This window comes from Camelus dromedarius, chromosome 28, assembly GCF_036321535.1.
Source record: "Camelus dromedarius isolate mCamDro1 chromosome 28, mCamDro1.pat, whole genome shotgun sequence".
In the NCBI taxonomy this organism is placed as follows: domain Eukaryota; kingdom Metazoa; phylum Chordata; class Mammalia; order Artiodactyla; family Camelidae; genus Camelus; species Camelus dromedarius.
Window position 1 is genome coordinate 6,501,553 of NC_087463.1, and position 17,206 is coordinate 6,518,758.

At 51.3% G+C, this 17,206-nt stretch overlaps 1 protein-coding gene across 7 annotated transcripts in view; it reads right to left on the reverse strand.

Annotated features, from left to right (window-relative positions):
* Positions 1-17,206, reverse strand: part of ST8SIA5 (ST8 alpha-N-acetyl-neuraminide alpha-2,8-sialyltransferase 5) — a 68,837-nt gene that overhangs the window by 19,397 nt on the left and 32,234 nt on the right. For 4 of the 7 annotated variants that reach the window (XM_064480320.1, XM_064480319.1, XM_031441979.2 and 1 more), the window contains 5 exons: positions 14,440-14,532; positions 8,016-8,102; positions 4,440-4,584; positions 511-623; positions 235-354 (listed from right to left, as the gene is read on the reverse strand). In XM_064480320.1, coding sequence (XP_064336390.1) covers positions 235-354; positions 511-623; positions 4,440-4,584; positions 8,016-8,102; positions 14,440-14,532 — 558 coding nt within the window. The remainder of the gene's footprint in view (positions 1-234; positions 355-510; positions 624-4,439; positions 4,585-8,015; positions 8,103-14,439; positions 14,533-17,206) is intronic. The other 3 variants (XM_031441980.2, XM_010990164.3, XM_031441978.2) reach the window with 2 other exon arrangements.

Sequence of the window (17,206 nt, forward strand, 5' to 3'; positions counted from 1 at the left end):
TTATGCTCTTATTTGCAACCCACCGTCTTTACCCAGGCTAAGGAGGAAAGTGAGGATCCCCAAAGAGAAAGGGGGTTCTACATAAGGAGGAAGAAATACAAGGACCAGCACCTAGCTTAGATAAGGCCAGGGGGAAGCTCAAATTGGTGTCAGCCACAAGGCTACCCTGGTTCCCAGCAGTGCTTTCAGAAGAGTAGAACCCAACCAGAGAGGTGGCTGCCCAGACGACCTCACCAACAGATCTGCACGGCCCGTGAGTCCTCAGCGTCTGCACATCTGTTACGCCATTTGCGCCCATCCTGCAGATGTGGAGACTGAGGACCTGAGAGCTTCAACCACTTGCGAGGGACAGAGCTGGAGGGGGAAGGGACAACCCAGAGGATGAGGGTCTGCAGAGGTGGAGGACAGGGAGTAATCACACAAAGGGGTGGGGCACCAACAAGGGGGCGGGCGTGGAGGGGGAGGGCGGCGGTGTAGAGGCAGCAGGTGCAGACGCAGGGCGATTCTTACCGAAAGACGAAGTCGGCGCTGTTGATCTCCCTCCCGCAGCGGCTGTTCTTAAGGATGCCGCCGTTGCCCACCACCGCACACTTCTTAAACTGGGACCGGTAGTAGGGCATGTCCTGGGGAGACAGGGACACAGCTGTCAGAGGCAACACTACCCCTGCCCTCCACAGGCACTCTCACCTCTGTGTCCACGTCCATCTCCACTCCTCGTGGCTCCACAAGACAACCTCGTAGGAGAGAAAAGTGTTTAGTCCGCTTTGCAGATGAGAAGAGAGGTCAGAAGACTCATTTTTAGTTCCACGGGCAATTAAGAATAAGCTGGAACCAAAGCCAGGCCCCACAGCCTTTTCCTGGGGTTTCCAGAAAGCAGAGAGTACAGGTTATGGCTAGCCCTGCTTGCCTTTGGTTTTCCCAATGTCTGGAAGCTCGGCGTCTTTGTGACTTCTCATATACCTGTTTTAATGACTAACGCAAACCTTCTGGGGACGATGACAACAGAGACGGGGGCAGGGCCAGCCAGGACCTGGCTCTTACCCCTTTCAGCTCAGGGGGAGGTACAGACCCTCCCTCTGCTCCATAGGAAGGGCAGAGACCTGGGACAGCAAGGTCATATAGACTGGGACAGATGCCAGGACTTGGCAGCAGCAGGGACAAGGGATCAGGGGTGAGCCTACAAGGCCACATCAGGAGAGCAGAGAGAGGCTGGGACACCGGGACCTCTGCAAAGAAAGCGCCTTGAGCTTGGGGAGCCCAGGACTTACCCTGGTGACGATGGCACCCACAGGGGCACTGGGAGTGAGCATCCCACAGCACTCTCACCTGGTCACACCTTGGCTGGCAGGGTTACCTTGGCCTGGGCACTGGCCGCCTACAGAGGCTCCCTGGACATGCTTTCCAGGGGACCATAAGCAAGTAGACAGGAAAAAGCAAATACTGGCCTGATCAGGAGAACTGGTTCTGTCATGTCCGCAGTCTCGGCCTAGTGGGCAACCTGAGGCAGGTGGGATCAGGCAGGCTTAGGGCAGGAGCACAGACCCGGAGTCAAGGGTAGGGTGACCAACCTTCCCACTTTGCCCAGGACTGGGGCACTTTGCCCTGGGATGCAGGACGTACATCTGGCCAAACTGGGAAAGTCCGTGGGGCAAACCGGGCCCCCAAGTCTAGAGACCCAATTCAATCCTGGTTTTGCCCCATAATGAGCTGAGGGAACTAGGGACAGGTTTTTTCAAGTTCTGGTAACTCAGTTTTGTAAATATTGTAAAATTTGTTACAAATAAAAATTTTGTAATTTGTGAAATAATGATAGTAATGTGTATTTCCTGCGATTCAATGAGATGATGTAAAGCAGGTTCTCAACTTGGTACCGTCAGTATTTTGGACCAGATCACTCCTTGTTGTGGGGGCTGACTGTGCACTGTAGGATGTTCACCAGCATCCCTGGCTTCTCCCCACTAGATGCCAAGAGTACCGCCCTGTCATGATAACCAAAAGCATCTCCAGACATTGCCAAATGTCCCCACCCCCAGCCCCATGTTGAGGAGCATGGGTGTGGATGAAAAGCCCACCCAGTGCAGTGCTTGGCCCAGAGGGATCTCCACGAGGGACCAGGTGGTTATCACTGGATGGCCCTGAAAGGCCCCTCCGTCTCTGACACCCGGAGGCTGCCGGGCAGCCTTCCTCCTAGCTCACGCCAGCTGGCCAGCCCTGCTTGATCGGTGGCCCCAGTCAGCACCTGGGGCTTCCGTTGGGACCATCTGCCAGATGAGAATCATGAAACCCCACTACAATGGAGTCATCAGGAATTAGGCTAAATCTAAGGGAGATGCTGCACCTATCTCTGGGAGACCATCCTTCTCCGTGGCACATTTTCCCTGGACCGGGGACCAGGACAGGGAAAAGACGGGCATCTCATGGCCAGTGGGGTAAACTGCGCTGTTTAACTTTTACCAGAGAAAGAGAAAAAACAAAGTCCTCTTCAGAGAGATCATAAAGGGCTTTTGTGTTCACTGTCAGTGTTTCCCACACTTCTATAAATCAAAAACTACCTGGGCACTTTCTGAAAATATAAATTCTTGGCTCCATACCAGAACCACAGAATCAGAATCTTCAGGGTAGGGGAGGTAGGAGCCAGAGAAGCTCTTTTTTTTTAAACAAAGCCAAAGAAATACCTTAGGAAAGTTCGGGAAACACTTCTGTGTCACATGCTCTAATTCAGGGGGTGGCAAGTTGCGGGCCACATCTGACCTACCACCCTATTTCTGTACAGCTGGCAAGTTAAGAACACATTTCGCATTTTTTTCAGAGTCAGCAAAAATCAAGAGAAGAATATTTTGTGCTGTGTAAAACATATAAAATTCACATTTCAGTGTCTAATAGGAACTGAAGTGTTATGGGGAACCAGCCACACTCATTAGCTCGTTCATGTCTGCGGCCGCTTCACACTAGAACGGTAAAGGTGAGTGCTGGTGACAGAGGCCATATGGTTGCCTGTTTGCCAACCCTGGCTCTCCCTCCCTGGGCCTCAGCGGTCCCTACCCACAGCCCTCCTTGGATCCATAGGTCATAATTGAGCTGTGTGTCACCCACTGGCATGACATGCGTGAGATGCAAGTTCACCTGCTGTCACCAGCCTCAACGTTCCAGGCCTTGCAAGACCCACCTTGTAAGGATGGCTCGGACCCCACTGTACCCCAGCACTGCCATGGGAGAGTACGTTTGACACCTCTCCACCTCCAGCTCTTCCCTGGTGCCCCCCAGGCCCAAACACACCAGAGCATCCAGAGCGAGTAACAAGAATATAGCGAAATTCTGGGCTTGGTGTCATTAAACACTCCTCCAAAGCAGGGCACCCCACGCCCTCATTATTTCATCCAGCGAGACCTGGACACACCCCACCTCAACAGTTCTACAAACTGGACCCACTAAGCTCTGCCCTGGGCCCCACACTTCCCAGGAGGTGTTTATAAACGCCTTGAGTAGGGAGGGTACAGCTCAAGTGGTAGAGCACGTGCTTAGCATGCATGAGGTCCTGGGTTCAGTCCCCAGCTCCTCCTCCAAAAAAATATAAATAAACCTAATTACCTCCCCACCCCAAAAAATAATTATAAATAAAATAAAATAAAAATAAACACTTTATTGAAACCTTCCTCCTCTTCAGATGGTAACCATCAGAATCAGCTGAAAACGCAGGCTCCAGGATCCTTCTCTGAGCATCTGATACAGCGATCAGAAGTGAGTGCGGGCGCCTGAGTTATGTGACCTGAACACTTTGCTCATGTGGGTCATTCATCCTGTGGTCCTTCTGACCAGGGAGCCGCCGGGCCGGCCCTGAATGAACAGCCTACCGCTAGACTTCTTATCGGTGAAGGAAAAAACAGTATTAAGTGTTATCTTGTCTAAGTCTCTGATTTTTTAGATTTTCTGTTCTAAGCAGCCAAACCTATTCCTAGTCCAAACCCTAGTGCTCCAGACAAGGAGATGGAGGCCTTAAAACACAAGAGGACTGCCCAAGGTCATCCAACACGAGATCTACCTTTCAGGGCCTTGCTTTGTACAGTTTGCGATTTCTTGTGCACACGACCTTTGCGTGTGTTTTTGCTCTTGTGCCTCCCTTGGGTGGGGGACAAATGATTAATCATCCTCCCAGAGTTTCAGGATGTTCTCTGCAAGCAAGGCAATAAACCAAAACTTTACAACCACTTTCTTGCCAAAAGTTACTCAAATAACAGCCAGCTGGCACTCACTGTGCTCAGATAGAACCCCAGGAACCCCAGAGGGCAGTCCACCAAGCCTAAGGGAATGGCCAGCCAGGGCCAGAACAGCGGGACGCAGGATCACGGCAGAGTGATGCCAAGCTGCATGGACATGGCCCCAGAGGGCACCGCTGGGTCAGCTCCACTGCCCCACCCAGACCGCCCCGCCCAAAGCAGCACCTTGGGGAACATGCGGAAGATTTCCTGGTTGATGTGGTAGATGCCGCTGGTGTCCACCTCATACTTGAGCTTCGTCCCCAGGGGAGTGTTCTTCTGGGTGGTGAAGAGGAAGGAGGGGGCATTGCAGCACCTGGACAGAGTGGACCTGCCAGGCAGGAGACAGACAGGGACAGATCAGTGACCCCGGGCAGAGCAGAGCCTCTCAGAAAACAGAGGGGTCACGGAACTGAGACCCGCCAGGGAGGCCAGGGAGGCCAGGGGGCACCATCCTTTCCCACCCAGCCCTTTCCACCCCACACCTCTGCCCATGCTGTCCCCTGCCTCCAACAGTCCTCCCAATGCCCAAGCTTTTCAGGGTCCAGTCAGGTTGCCCTCCGTGAGCTCCCAGCTGCCCCGTCCCCATTGGCCACACTGGCCTCTGAAGGCCTGGAGCACAGACTGGGCAGCACTCACTTCAGCATCTGCCAATTCCCACCCACTCACCCCCACCCCCAACCCCCACCCCCCTGCCTGAATGAAAGCTCCCGGTGGCAGGGCCCCTCCTTCTCTGGACCCTGCACAACATTAGACACACGGATGGTCAACAACCAGCTCCTGCCAAATGCAGGCTGAAACAGGCCTCACGTGAGCGTTCACAAGAGCTGCTACGGGTCCTACTGCCTCCCAGAAACATGCCCCTTGTCCAGCTCTTACAGAAAACCCAGGGGTGAGAGCGCTTCCTTCGTTCTTGGCCCCCATACCTGACTCGCAACTAGGCTTACTTACCCTGCCTGATGGGGTCAAAAAGCAAGACACACAGAAATGTGCCATTTCAATCCTTTAGAGACTGTCTTAGGAATAGGGGAGAGTCAGAAATTGGGAAGGTGGGTTGATACTGGATGATTTCCTGCAGAAAGTGGAACCCGGTTTCTGAAGGAAGGAAGGAAGGAAGGAAGGAAAGAAAAAAGATCCCTGTGGTTTTCACTGACAGAAACACTCAAGTATGAGCTACAGGGGGGTTAAAGCTCAGACAATACAAGCAGACTTAAAAAACACAGCGTCCAAGGGAGAATGTGGCTGATGAGGCCGGCCTGGGCACCAGCCAGACCGGAGAAGACTGATTTCTCTTCTCTGCAGCCGGTGTCCCACCCGGCAGTGCATTCTTTGAGGTGTGCCTGTGAGGCTCAGTGATGGAGTCGGGTCCTTGGCACATTCCACTCCCCTCTCCTGGGGACCCAAAGCCCCACCCTGGCTACTGAGGGACTGGACTTAACAAAGGACGCAAATTGCTGTCCTCCCACGTGGGGGGCTGGGTGCCCTCGAGGATCTGCTTTCTTCAAAAAATAGCAGCAGTGCGCTGAGCTCGCACTGGCCTTCTTCCCCCAACACTGGCTCCGGGCACGGTTACATCTAGCATCTGGGCAGCCCTGGGAGGAACAGAATACCTTTTCCATGGAGCCCAGATAATTGCCACTCACTAAAGTTGAGGACAAGCTTTCTCGAACATGCACACCCAAGGTCTGGGATGGAAACTTGGGCTGTCAACCTGGCATCCAGACGCCTGGCTTCTAGTTTCTGCTCTGCCCCACCAGCTGTTGAGACTCCAGGCAGGTTTCTTCCCATCTCTGAGCCTCAGTTCCCTCATCTGTAGAGTGTGGGCTGGCTCTTGTAACACTCTGTAAGTCTGTGACTCCAGGTTCCAAAGCCGGAAGGTTACACACATTAATTTTTGTGACTTTATCTCTTGCAGGGACTTCACTGGGGCGCTCAGCTGGCAGCTGGCCATGGAGAGCAGTCTTTCCTGGGGAGGGCTGGGTTTTAGAATGTGATTGAGTCTTTCCAGAGGGAAGGTGAGAGGCCTGGCCAGGAGGGGGCCATGGGTCAGCAATACAAACCTGCATCTGGCCCATTTAGCTTTGCTAGTCCAAAAACTCCATCTTTTCAGCCCCCTGGAGAGTACCACATTGAGGGAGACTGACTCATACTAACCAAACTCACAAGTGACTGATATATAAACCAGAAAGCCAACGTGGCCATCTCAAGCAACCAGGGAAGGGAGAGTCTCCCTTACAGGATTCCTTCCCTGTAACTGGGATGCTCATGCCTGTGTTCTAGCACATTCCTCCAACCCCACCCTCAGTTCAATGCACCAGGTTCTCGCACCTTTATTAAGAATCTCATCATCATTCAATGAGCTTGTCATGAAAGCAAAGGTGGACGACCAACTGGCCTTGAAGCTTTTCCCATTTAGAGCATAGCAAGACCTGATGTCACCTGTCTTTCCTACACTTGAAACCATTCTGTCACCCCAGAAGGGTCTCAGCTCCCCCAGAGTCGCTCCCTGGGTAGTGCTGGCTGATCCCTGCCAAAGGCTCCCACGCGTACCCCAGTTTTTCTCTTGCCGCATCTTCCTGTGGCTTCATGGCTTCCTTAGATACGTGAATCCCACTGATGAGGCTCTGGTCCAGCTCTCAGCCTGGACATCCTTTGGCGTCTCACTGACCTCATTCACGCTGAGTGAGTGCTTATCAGCCACACACTCAGGACACTCCAGTCTCCCCGCCATGCACTGTCCGCATTAATGCTTCTCTCCAAAGACGGATTTGGGGCTGTATCTGCAGCACAGATCTTGGACCTGTTCCCCACGTCCTCCTTCTATGATGGGTGAGTCTCTGCAGTCTCACAGAGCCCTCTGGTTTGGAGCTGCTGGCACATTTCTCAAACATGCCACTGAAAACTACTCTCTGCCTCTAGACTTGACCCAGAATTGCAGCAAACTGGAACAAGTGACTTATAAAGAAAGTGCAAAATACCTAGTGTTATTTGCTGTTCACAGCTTCCCGTGTAGGATTTCTGCACGCAGATGGCTCCTCAGTACATTCAACCTACGACCTGAGTGGCTGAAATCCCATTTATACTCACCCCCAGGATCCTGTCAATTCCATTAGATAAGGTTTACCTGCACTAAAATCATACCACAAACTCACAGAATTTTGGAGTGGTGAGGACCCTACAGTTCACCATGAATCACTAACAGTGTGGCAACCTGCTAGTTGCTTAGCTTTCAAAGGCAAAACTCTAAGATACAGATCTTGCCTCCTGGGAGCTTATCATCTGTCAGTTTCGATTAAGAAGTAATCGACAGCAGGGCTCAGATGTCTGGTCTACGCTGTGGGCACCCAAGTGCCCTGAGAAGGAGAGGACTGCTGACTTAGAGCAGCTGCCCCAGGAGCAGGGTGGGGAGCACGGCAAGGCCATGAAAGATGCTTAATGTGCCTTAATACACGGGCCTGCTGGAGACCTCAAGGACATCACCTTACTGTCAGGGGCTGTACTGCTAATGACAGCACCGACGGTGCAGGGCTACTGCCAGGACCAAGGGCAGGAATGTGGGTGACAGCACCCAGCAAGGTGCCAGCCTCAGCCTGTGTGCTGAGCCAGAACCTCCCCAACCCCCAGATTCCAAAGCCCCATCAGGACCAGCTCCAGGGAGGATGCCCCTGGGGACTGGGCTCCGTAGGACAAGGAAAAGCTAAAAGAGGTGGCCCGAGGACCACACAAGGGGGACGGCTGGGAGGACAGGTGAGTCATAGATACTTGAACTGGTTGGCTTCAGAGATGTTCATTGCCCATTTGCACATCTGGAGGCTCCTCCACCTGTCGAACAGCTCCGATTGCTTCACCCTTGGGAGTGGAGGACAGAGAGTATATGAAAAAATAAATACAAATAAACAAAAACAAAACAAAACAAACAAAGAGAGTGTGTGAAGGGCCAGGCCAGGCAGTGTTGTCATCCCCAGACATGCTTCCTTCCTGCTCCCCTTTAAGTCAAGTCCCAGGCTGGTCCTCAGTTAACTGTAGTTTCTAATTTGCTATGTTTGTGATCTCTAGCATCTGGGGCCTTGTGAGTTCCTAGAGATAACAAACCACTCTCCTGCAAGCATGCCTCCTCCACACACAACAGCCAATCCAGAGCCCCACCCTCGACCACCTCCTTTATGAACTGAGCCACTAGCCCCCTGCCCTAACCAGCCCAGGGCCAGGGATCAGACAACCAGCGGTGGTCCTTATGCCTCAGAGCCCAACAAAATTATTCAAACTAGCCAATCCTAAACATTTGTACTCCACCTTGTCCATTCCTTCCCATGAAAACCAAAATGAAGGGTCTCACCCATGCTTTCCCCTCACCCCTCCAGCCTCCTGACCAATCCTGGTGCTTCCCCATGAGTCCCTGCATGGTGTGCAGCGCCTCCTGTCTCTAGGGATCTGTGAACATAAGAACGTCTTCCTTCACGATAGTCATTTGTGTGTCTCACTATATGTGATCAAAATAAATCCCAGTACATTTTAAAACCTCCTTCCTTACATTCCCAGCCCCCAAGGGCCTACACAGTTCTCCCAGGAGCAGCTGCCTATAGAGGGCCTAAGACCACTTCCCTAACGGAAGGCCTGGAGATCACCCCGCACGGCGCTCAGCACGCAGTAGGGCTCATTACAAGGGCACGCCCTTCTCCTTCCCTCTTTTCAAGAGCAGGTCACTATTTCCAGTGACAGATATGAAGTGATGAGAAGTCTGAGACGTGCTCCTTTTGTCTCAACAAACCATCTGCAAGACTTTATGCCAGTTGGGTTTAGACATCTCAGCATCATGATATCCCAAAGCACTTCCTGGAAAGGGAATGTCCAAATCATGTAGGATTCTCGCATTCACTGAAACCAGCAAAAAGGATTGGATCACGGAACCCTTTCCCCTTTGAGCAATGCCTCTGGCTGGAGTTCTCAGGCATGCTGGGAGATACTAGATGGATTGTAAGTTCCTTAAAAGCAGAGCCATGACTTTTCTCTCCTGACTTCCCACAGTCCCCCTATCCTACGGTCAGGCATTCTACAGCTTTCCAGGGTCACCCAGCTGTGTCCCAGTTCAAAGCTGGCTGGCCTCGGGCACTGGTGCAGACAGGTGCTCTTTAAAGGAGGTCATTCTGGTGTGGTCATGAGTAGGGAAGTGAACAGATGCCAGGAGCTGGGTGTTACCAAAAAACTACCATAACTGTGGTTCTTACTCTGGGATCCATCGAAGGTCTTAAGAGAATCCATGAACCCTCTGAATTATAGGCAGAGTCCCATGTCTATCCACCTACGTGCACATCTTAGGGAAAATTTGAAGCTTTCTGTAAAAACTGCAAATACCCCAAAAAGGCAAATACTTAACTGTAAAGTAAGATCTGTGTCCCCTTTATAAAAGAAGGAAAGCTTACCATTGATGACAACTTAGATGAATCTGGTGGACATAACCCTAAGTGAAATAAGCTAGTCACAGAAGATCAAATATCGCGGGATTCCACGCATAGGAGGCATCCAAAATAGTCAATTTCATAGAAACAGAGCAGAATGACCATTACCGGGAGCTTGGGGAGGGGGAAATGAAGAGTTGCTGTTTGACAGGTTCACAGTTTCAGTTACGTAAGACGAGTAAGCTTAGGGATCCACTGTGCAACCCAGTGCCTGTAATTAATAATACTCCATTGCAGACTTACAATTTTGTTAAGAGGGCAGGTCTCGTGTTACAATTCTTACCACAATTGAAAAAAAAACTACCCAGATACATAATGCCTCGTCAGAGTGGTGAGTGCTATGAAGAAAAATGAAGCAGGAGTCTACAAGGATATATTGTACAACCCATCCTTTGGGGGAATTTAGTTAAAGATGGGTAGAAGCAAAATGAAGAAGTAAACTAAGAAAGAAGCAGCTATGGGTGAATCCAACCTCAGGAGGCAGAGAAGGGCAGTCTCGGGACAACGGCGTGTGACCCATCGAGAGAGCAGCCTGTCCAGGTTGGAGCGAGAGGCGGAAGGGAAACCCTGGGGGGAACACCTGCTGGATGGAGAGGCAGGAAAAAAAAACACAGGACGTAACAGAGACAGAGAGCTCAAGAGGGAAAAGATGATCAGAAGCTCCAGGGAAAAGGGGGAAAAATGTACAAGGAGGTGGGATCCACTCTTCTGATCTTCAAATTTTAAAGTCAGCCTCTAGAGAAAACCCCCAAAAAGCTTGCTGTGGTTACAAATAGAACGTCAGTGGTACCAGCCTTGGCATTCTAAAAGTAAACTCACGGATGACAGAAGCCAGAGGCTGGATCGAAAAAGTTGGGGTAATTTTAATAGCTTCATCTTACAAAGTACAGGATCAAGAGGTAACCGCCAATATCTGGTAGAACAAGAAATAGGATACTTAGGCGATCTATAGATAGAAGAACTAAAAATAGCAGTACCCCTCACCGGAAATAGCGGGGAGGGTCTGGGCGGGTAAAGGAGCTGAATTCTCACCCACCAACGCAGGACATCCGTGAACGCTCAACGTGGCGAGCGTAGTACTGAGAGGTCAGGAGGTAATTACTGGAAGAAACAGCCAAGAGATGAAAGGAGCAGGATGGAGGAGACAGGGTAGGCCAGGGGGCGGCCGCTCTTTTATTACTACAAGCTTTGGTAATAATAAATTTAATAGTAATAATAGATTTTCTCTAGCCATGCCCAGGAGATGGTGATCATCTCATTCTCCTGCTTCTTTCTCCCCCTTTTCTTCCATGGCCTCTTGTGTTCCCACCTGGGTCTTGTCCACTCTCTTATTCATCTAACAAATGCGTCCTGAGCATGCGCAGGGTCAGACAGCAAGACTCAGAGAAGCCTGGGCACAAAGGGGCCTCCCAGCCCGGAGAGCCCTGCCCAGCCAGCCTGGCTCCCAGCCTCTGTCCTGGTCTCAGGAGCGGGCTCTGTGCAGGGCTCACCACCCCAGAAAGACGGGGAAGGGGCGGCAGGAGAGGCCCCGGGCTCAGATCCCAGGCACAGCCTCCATCTGGGTGTGAGCAAAGAAGACATAGGATGATGAAAATTAATCGTAAATAATTTTTATAAATATTAGGGACAATGCGCTTTCATAACAAATCATCAGAATAACTCCCCGTGCATCTGACACTGTCAGGGAAGGAGGCCTTTTCCGTGCGGGAGTTTTCTGGCTGACTGATTTGTTCCCACTGATCGGAGCAATTTTGGATCAGAATCATTCCTGGATGAATCACACACCTCCTGGTCTCCTCATACAGAATGTTAGCTGACATGCATGCACTGAAGGGCCCCCGAGCACGTCCGTCCAGCCCGCTCCATTCACAGATGGAGATTTAACCTTTTCCCGATGACTCAGGGGCTCCTCCGTGAGCACCGGCCCTGGCTCTGGGCCAAAGCACAAGGAAGCCCACGGGTGCCGAGGCGGCATCAGAACCACTCGGAGCAGAGGTCATAAACGATGGGCACAAATGGCCAGGGGAAATGAGGTTCTCATCACACCCAAGAGTCGAGAGTTAGGCTTGAAACAAAGGGCCAGGTAACCTCTAATATGGTCCCTAAATAGAAGCTGTGATAAGGACTATTAGGGGCTGGATTGTATGTCCCTCAAAATTCATATACTGAAGCCGTAAACCCCAATATCTCAGAATGTGACTCTTTTTGGAAATAAGGTCTTTAAAGAGGCGGTTAGGCTACAATGACCTCACTAGGGTGGGCCCTAATCCAACATGACTGATGTCCTTGTAAGAAGGGGAAACTGGGACATAGCCAGGTGCAGAAGGAAGACCCTGGGGAGACAGAGGGAGAAGACGGCCACGTACCAGCCTAGGAGAGAGGCCTCGGGAGAAATGAACCCTGCCGACACCTTGATCTTAGACTTCCAGTCTCCAGAACTGTGAGAAAACAAAGTCCCGTTGTTTAAGCCCCCAGTCTGGGGTGCTTTGTTATGGTGGCCCTAGCTGACCCACACAGGGACTCACACTAACACCGAGAAAAGGGATGGGGCGGAGGGGGTGAGAGAAGGAGGGCCGGTTTGTAGGGTCCCTCAGTTACTTCACTGCAGTAGCCATGAAGAAACCGCCTGTATTCTATAATTCAAAAAATTGATCATTTACCCTTTGAAAACTCTAAGGTATGGTCTCCAAGAGAGTGCTCTGGCCTTCCAGAGTGAGACACGGAAGGGCCTTAGAATTCTGCGAAGAGGTGAAGGCTCTCCTGACTGAGGTCTGGGCAGCCGTCTCTGTCACTAAGTCACAGCCGCCCGGTGGAGTGTATCGAACGCCCATCACATCATACTCCCCGCCACCACCTGCCTGAAACCCTTCCCACGTTCCCACTGCCCTCGGATACAGACAAAAATCTAAATTCCGGTCTGCATTGCAAAGCTCCACACGGTCCAGCCCCACCTGCCCCTCCAGCGACATGGCTTGTTTCCCCTTGACGCTGCACCCAGAGCCTGGGATGCAGCGGGCTCCCTCCCAGCACGGGTCTCTGTACAAACCGTCCCCTCAGTCTGGAACCCTCTCCGCCCAGTGAATTCCTCCCTCCCTCCACGGCGCGCTCAGCCCAGGGCGGGTGGGACTGATGGAGGGTGAGCTGCCTCTCGTGCTCCCCCTGTTCACAGACCCCAGGTCAGAAAAGGGACCGTGATCAACGCGGCTGATCCCCGCTGGACGTTTGCCCTTATCCCCAGAGCTTGCCTGCACTACTCTGCCCATGGAGTCTGTGAATGACAGCCCAGAAAAGCTGCTGCTGCCGGTTCCAGAAATGTAAGAAAGGGGAGGGAAGAGATGGGGGGCGCACATGAACCTTGACTGTGCTGCTGCAGATGTGCACGTGCGGCTACTTCCACACGTTACTGCAGCTAGTCTTTACTGCCACCCTTAAAAGTAGGCCACAGTGACCCCGTTTGTATAAGTAAGGAAAGGCTCAGAGAGGTTAAGTAACTTGTATAACGATGCAGAGCTGCTAAGGCCCAGAGTGGGCTTTGGATCCCAAGTCTGTCTGACCCCAAGCCTCAGGCTCGCTCAGCGACCCACGTGAGCTGGAAATCAAATCTAACGGCTGAGAGAGGAGTGGCTCCTGCCTGTGGGCCGTGGACGGCAGTCCTGGGGATCCTGTCAGGAGCCCATGAGTCCACAGAAGCCCCCACACCCCCTGGCTCTGAATCAGCTCTGTTTCTTCCACCTCCAGACGCACCATTGTCCCTTGAACAACATGTGGCTTGTCATCCTCCCTCCACGTCCAAGATTTCCCCGCAACGGCAGATTCAATCCCCACCCCCGGCCTCTGCAGCACCACTGACGTACTCCTTGAAAAACACCTGCATGTAAGTGGGCCCGTGCAGTTCAAACCCACATTGTTCAAGGGTCAATGGTAACGGCTTTCAAAGAAACACACGTCCTTTTGTGATAAACACGACACAAATTCCTCTAAACTCACAGCAGCCCTGCGAGGGAGGCACACACAGCACACTGACGTGGTTAGCCTGTAATAAGCGCTTCCTCGCCTGGACTGTGAAGGAGCCACGGTGATATACTGTTGAGTGCGGAGGGGGGAGCACAGTTCTCTTGTTATTTGTGTAAAAATAAAAAGGTAATAGATACCCACACGTAGGTGCTGGTTGGCACAGACTCTCTGGAAGGATGCTCAAGGATACGTGGGTTGCCTCTGAGGAAAACTGGGGGAGGGGGGGCTGTGGGAAGGGAACTTCCTACTGTATACCTTTTGGCAACACTTGAATGCTTTCTCCTTTAAATAATCAAAAATTTAAATTTTTTTTTACCAAATAAAATTTTTAAAGGCGCTAGCAAGAGGGCAATGCTTCAGCCTGTACCACAAAGTACTGAATTTCAGGTGAGACGCTCCCGTGCCCTCTTCGATCTCCATACAAGACGGGCCCAGTGATGACAATCGTGGAAACTGATAACTGAGCCGGAGACTGAAACGCCCAGTCACCAGAGGTGACCTTGCAAACTTGGCATTTTTCATAAAACATGCACAGTCATCCCTGCGTCCGGCCCTCCAAGGGCTCTCCAAACGCCAGAGGCCCCGAGAAGCAGACCTAATTCTTGCTCTGTTGTGATCCACCAAGTTTCCCGTCTCCTTGGGTGCGCCCAGCCCCGGCCCTGTTTCTGCCCGTCCCCACGTGCACCACCGGGCGCCCACCACCCACCCGCACTCACATGGAGAGCACCTTCACTTCCAAGATCTCGTGCCTCAGCTCCAGGCATCGCGTGGAGTTGTACTCGAAAGGGCCCTCGTAAAATTCAAAGTACCTGGGAACCAACAGGAACAGAGGTTACTGTGCAGAGAAGCGGCCAGACTTTCAGGGACTCTCGTTGGGAAGATGACGGTGGGGATGGGTGTTTGGTCAAATTAATAGAGCAAACCAGCCCACCCCAGCAGATGGCTGATGGGAGCCTGTCTCCAGGACCGCCGGGGCCCTCTAGCTTGATCACTGGATGGCTGATTACCCACAGCACCCCCCCTACCCGGGAGCATTTAGGGCATGAACCCATTTCAGTAAATCATGTCATTCGAAGCAGGTCTGGTTCCACATGGGGGCCGAGAGGGAGAGAGAAGATGCTCTGGGCATGTTCTCATGAGTGCTCTTCCTGTGACCAGTCATTGATGGAGGCAGCCCTGGGAGTCAGGGCATGGAGGCTCCCGGCCTTCAGCCGGTCCTGCTCTTTCCTGCTCTTTTCTCCTTTCCTCTCCTCTTGGGAAAAGTGTCACACGACAACAGCCACAAGCAGAGCTGAAAAAGCACAAGGTGCTTTTCCTACTGTAAAGACCATTTCTGTTCCCATGAGCTCATTGATGCCCATGCTCACGCTGTGACGAGGTGAGACTGAGATTTCTCCCCATTTGGCAGCTGAGAAAACTGAGGCTAAACAGACGGCACTCCAGGTCTCGCTGTCAGGGCTGCGGAGCCAAGCCGTCTCCCACACCAGCTGGCTCCGGGCGTGTTAGAGCCACCCCCAGCAGAAGGGGGCCCCCACGCAGAGGCCAGATGCCCCCTCTCCTCCAAGCTCACTCTACCTGGAAGCATTCTTTTTTTTTTTTTAAGTACAGTTGATTTACAGTTTTATGTTAGTTTCAGGTATTCAGCCTGGCAATTCAATATTTTTGCAGATCATATTCCATTGTAGGTGATTACAAGGTAACGGGCACAATTCCCTGGGCTATACCGTATATCCCTGTGGCTTATCTATTTTATGTATAGTCATTTGTATCTGTTAATGCCGTATTCCTAATTTATCCCTCCCCCCACCCCTCTTTCCCTTGGTAACCACAGGTTTATTTTCTATAGCTGTCAGTCTGTTTCCGCTTTGCACACACAGTCATTTGTAGTATTTTTAAGATTCCACTTCTAAGTGATATATAGTATTTGTCTTTCTCTGTCTGACTCATTTCGCTTAGCATGATCAACGTTTATAGCCAGTGTGCCAGACCAGTGGTCACCACAAGCATCCAGAACAGGCCCTGGGAGTTAACTCACTGGCTTAGAGCCATGTAGGTGGCAGGTGGCAGAGCTGGGACAGGAAACGATGTGTAGGCACAAGACTGCTCTTATCCAGTTACCTACAGGACAGCTGGTGTCCCCTGGAAAGGGCCCTCTGGCCTCCCACAGCCACAACAGCCCAGGGAACACCTGCCCAACTACAGAGTAGGTGGAAGGTTCCTGCCAAGACAACAGTGAGCCCCGCCATGGAGGCAGAAGGCGGCCTCCGGGGCAGAGGCCAGGGGTACCCTCTCCTCACGGACTCTCTTTCTGGAGGCTGCCGGAAGATGCTGCAGCAGATTAGGCTGGGAGGGTGGGATCCCATGACAGCCCAGAATCAAGGATCCTGCAGGGTCAAGCCTGTCTAAACTTGGGTCAATGGCCTGTGGACAGGTAGCCCTGGAGAATCAGAAGTGAGGTGGGGCCCCAGGGCTGCTGCTGGGCCCTGAGAGCCACAACCAGGGAGTTAACATAAAGGCAGTCCTCAAGCATTTCCCACAAACCTTCCCAAAACGCGGAAGCAGCTGTTTCGCGTATATCCTCACACGCTGAACTTTACCTGCACAAACTTAACGTATGTGCTGCTTTAGAAATACTAAGATATTTACCCAATAAATTGACTTCTCTTTAAAATATTTGTATTTCAAATAATTTTTAAAATATAATTTCATACTTAATACTTTAAAATACTGTATTTGTAAGTGTTTGCTCTGTAATTTTAACATAATAGTTAATTTTTAAATATTATAATTACATATTTAAGAAATTTTTTAGGGTTTTTTTTTTTTTTTGGTCTTGTTTTGTTTTTTCTTTCTAATGGCATGGTTCTTGGAAACTGCAGTGGTGGCAGCACCTTCGAGATTATATCAGAGGTAGCAGCTTCCACGGTGGCCCAATTTCACAATGCAGTTTGGGGATGCATTCCTGGAAGCCAGCCTAGAGTCTTTCTTCAGCTTTCCCAATGAGTCTGTGCTAGCTATATCCTTAATAAATCCCTTTTTCAAAACAAAATAAGTAAATAAATCCCTTTTGCTTTGGCTAAAATGGATTCTGTTGTCTGCAACTGAGAACACGGTGTCAGTCTGGGGCCATAAGAAAGTCCATGACCTTGGCTGTAACTCATGTCATTTTTTCCAGTCACACAACAGTAGGTGAGGTCTGATGTCTTATCACAAAGATCATCGTTTGCAACCAGAGCCAATGACACTAACCCTTTTGGAATCCACTGGGTCATCTGAGGCCAGGATCTCAGGCTGCTACTAAGCTCCAAATTCTAAAGATGCAGAAAGATAATTAGGAGAAGACTTAGCCTAGGCTTCTCAGGGAGTTGGGGGACTTGCAGACACGTCTAGGATATGCCTCTAAACCAGCTGTGTGGCTTGGGGCAAATCACTTCCCCTCCCTGGGCCTCTTTTTTCTCCTCCTTAAAACAATCTGTTTGAACT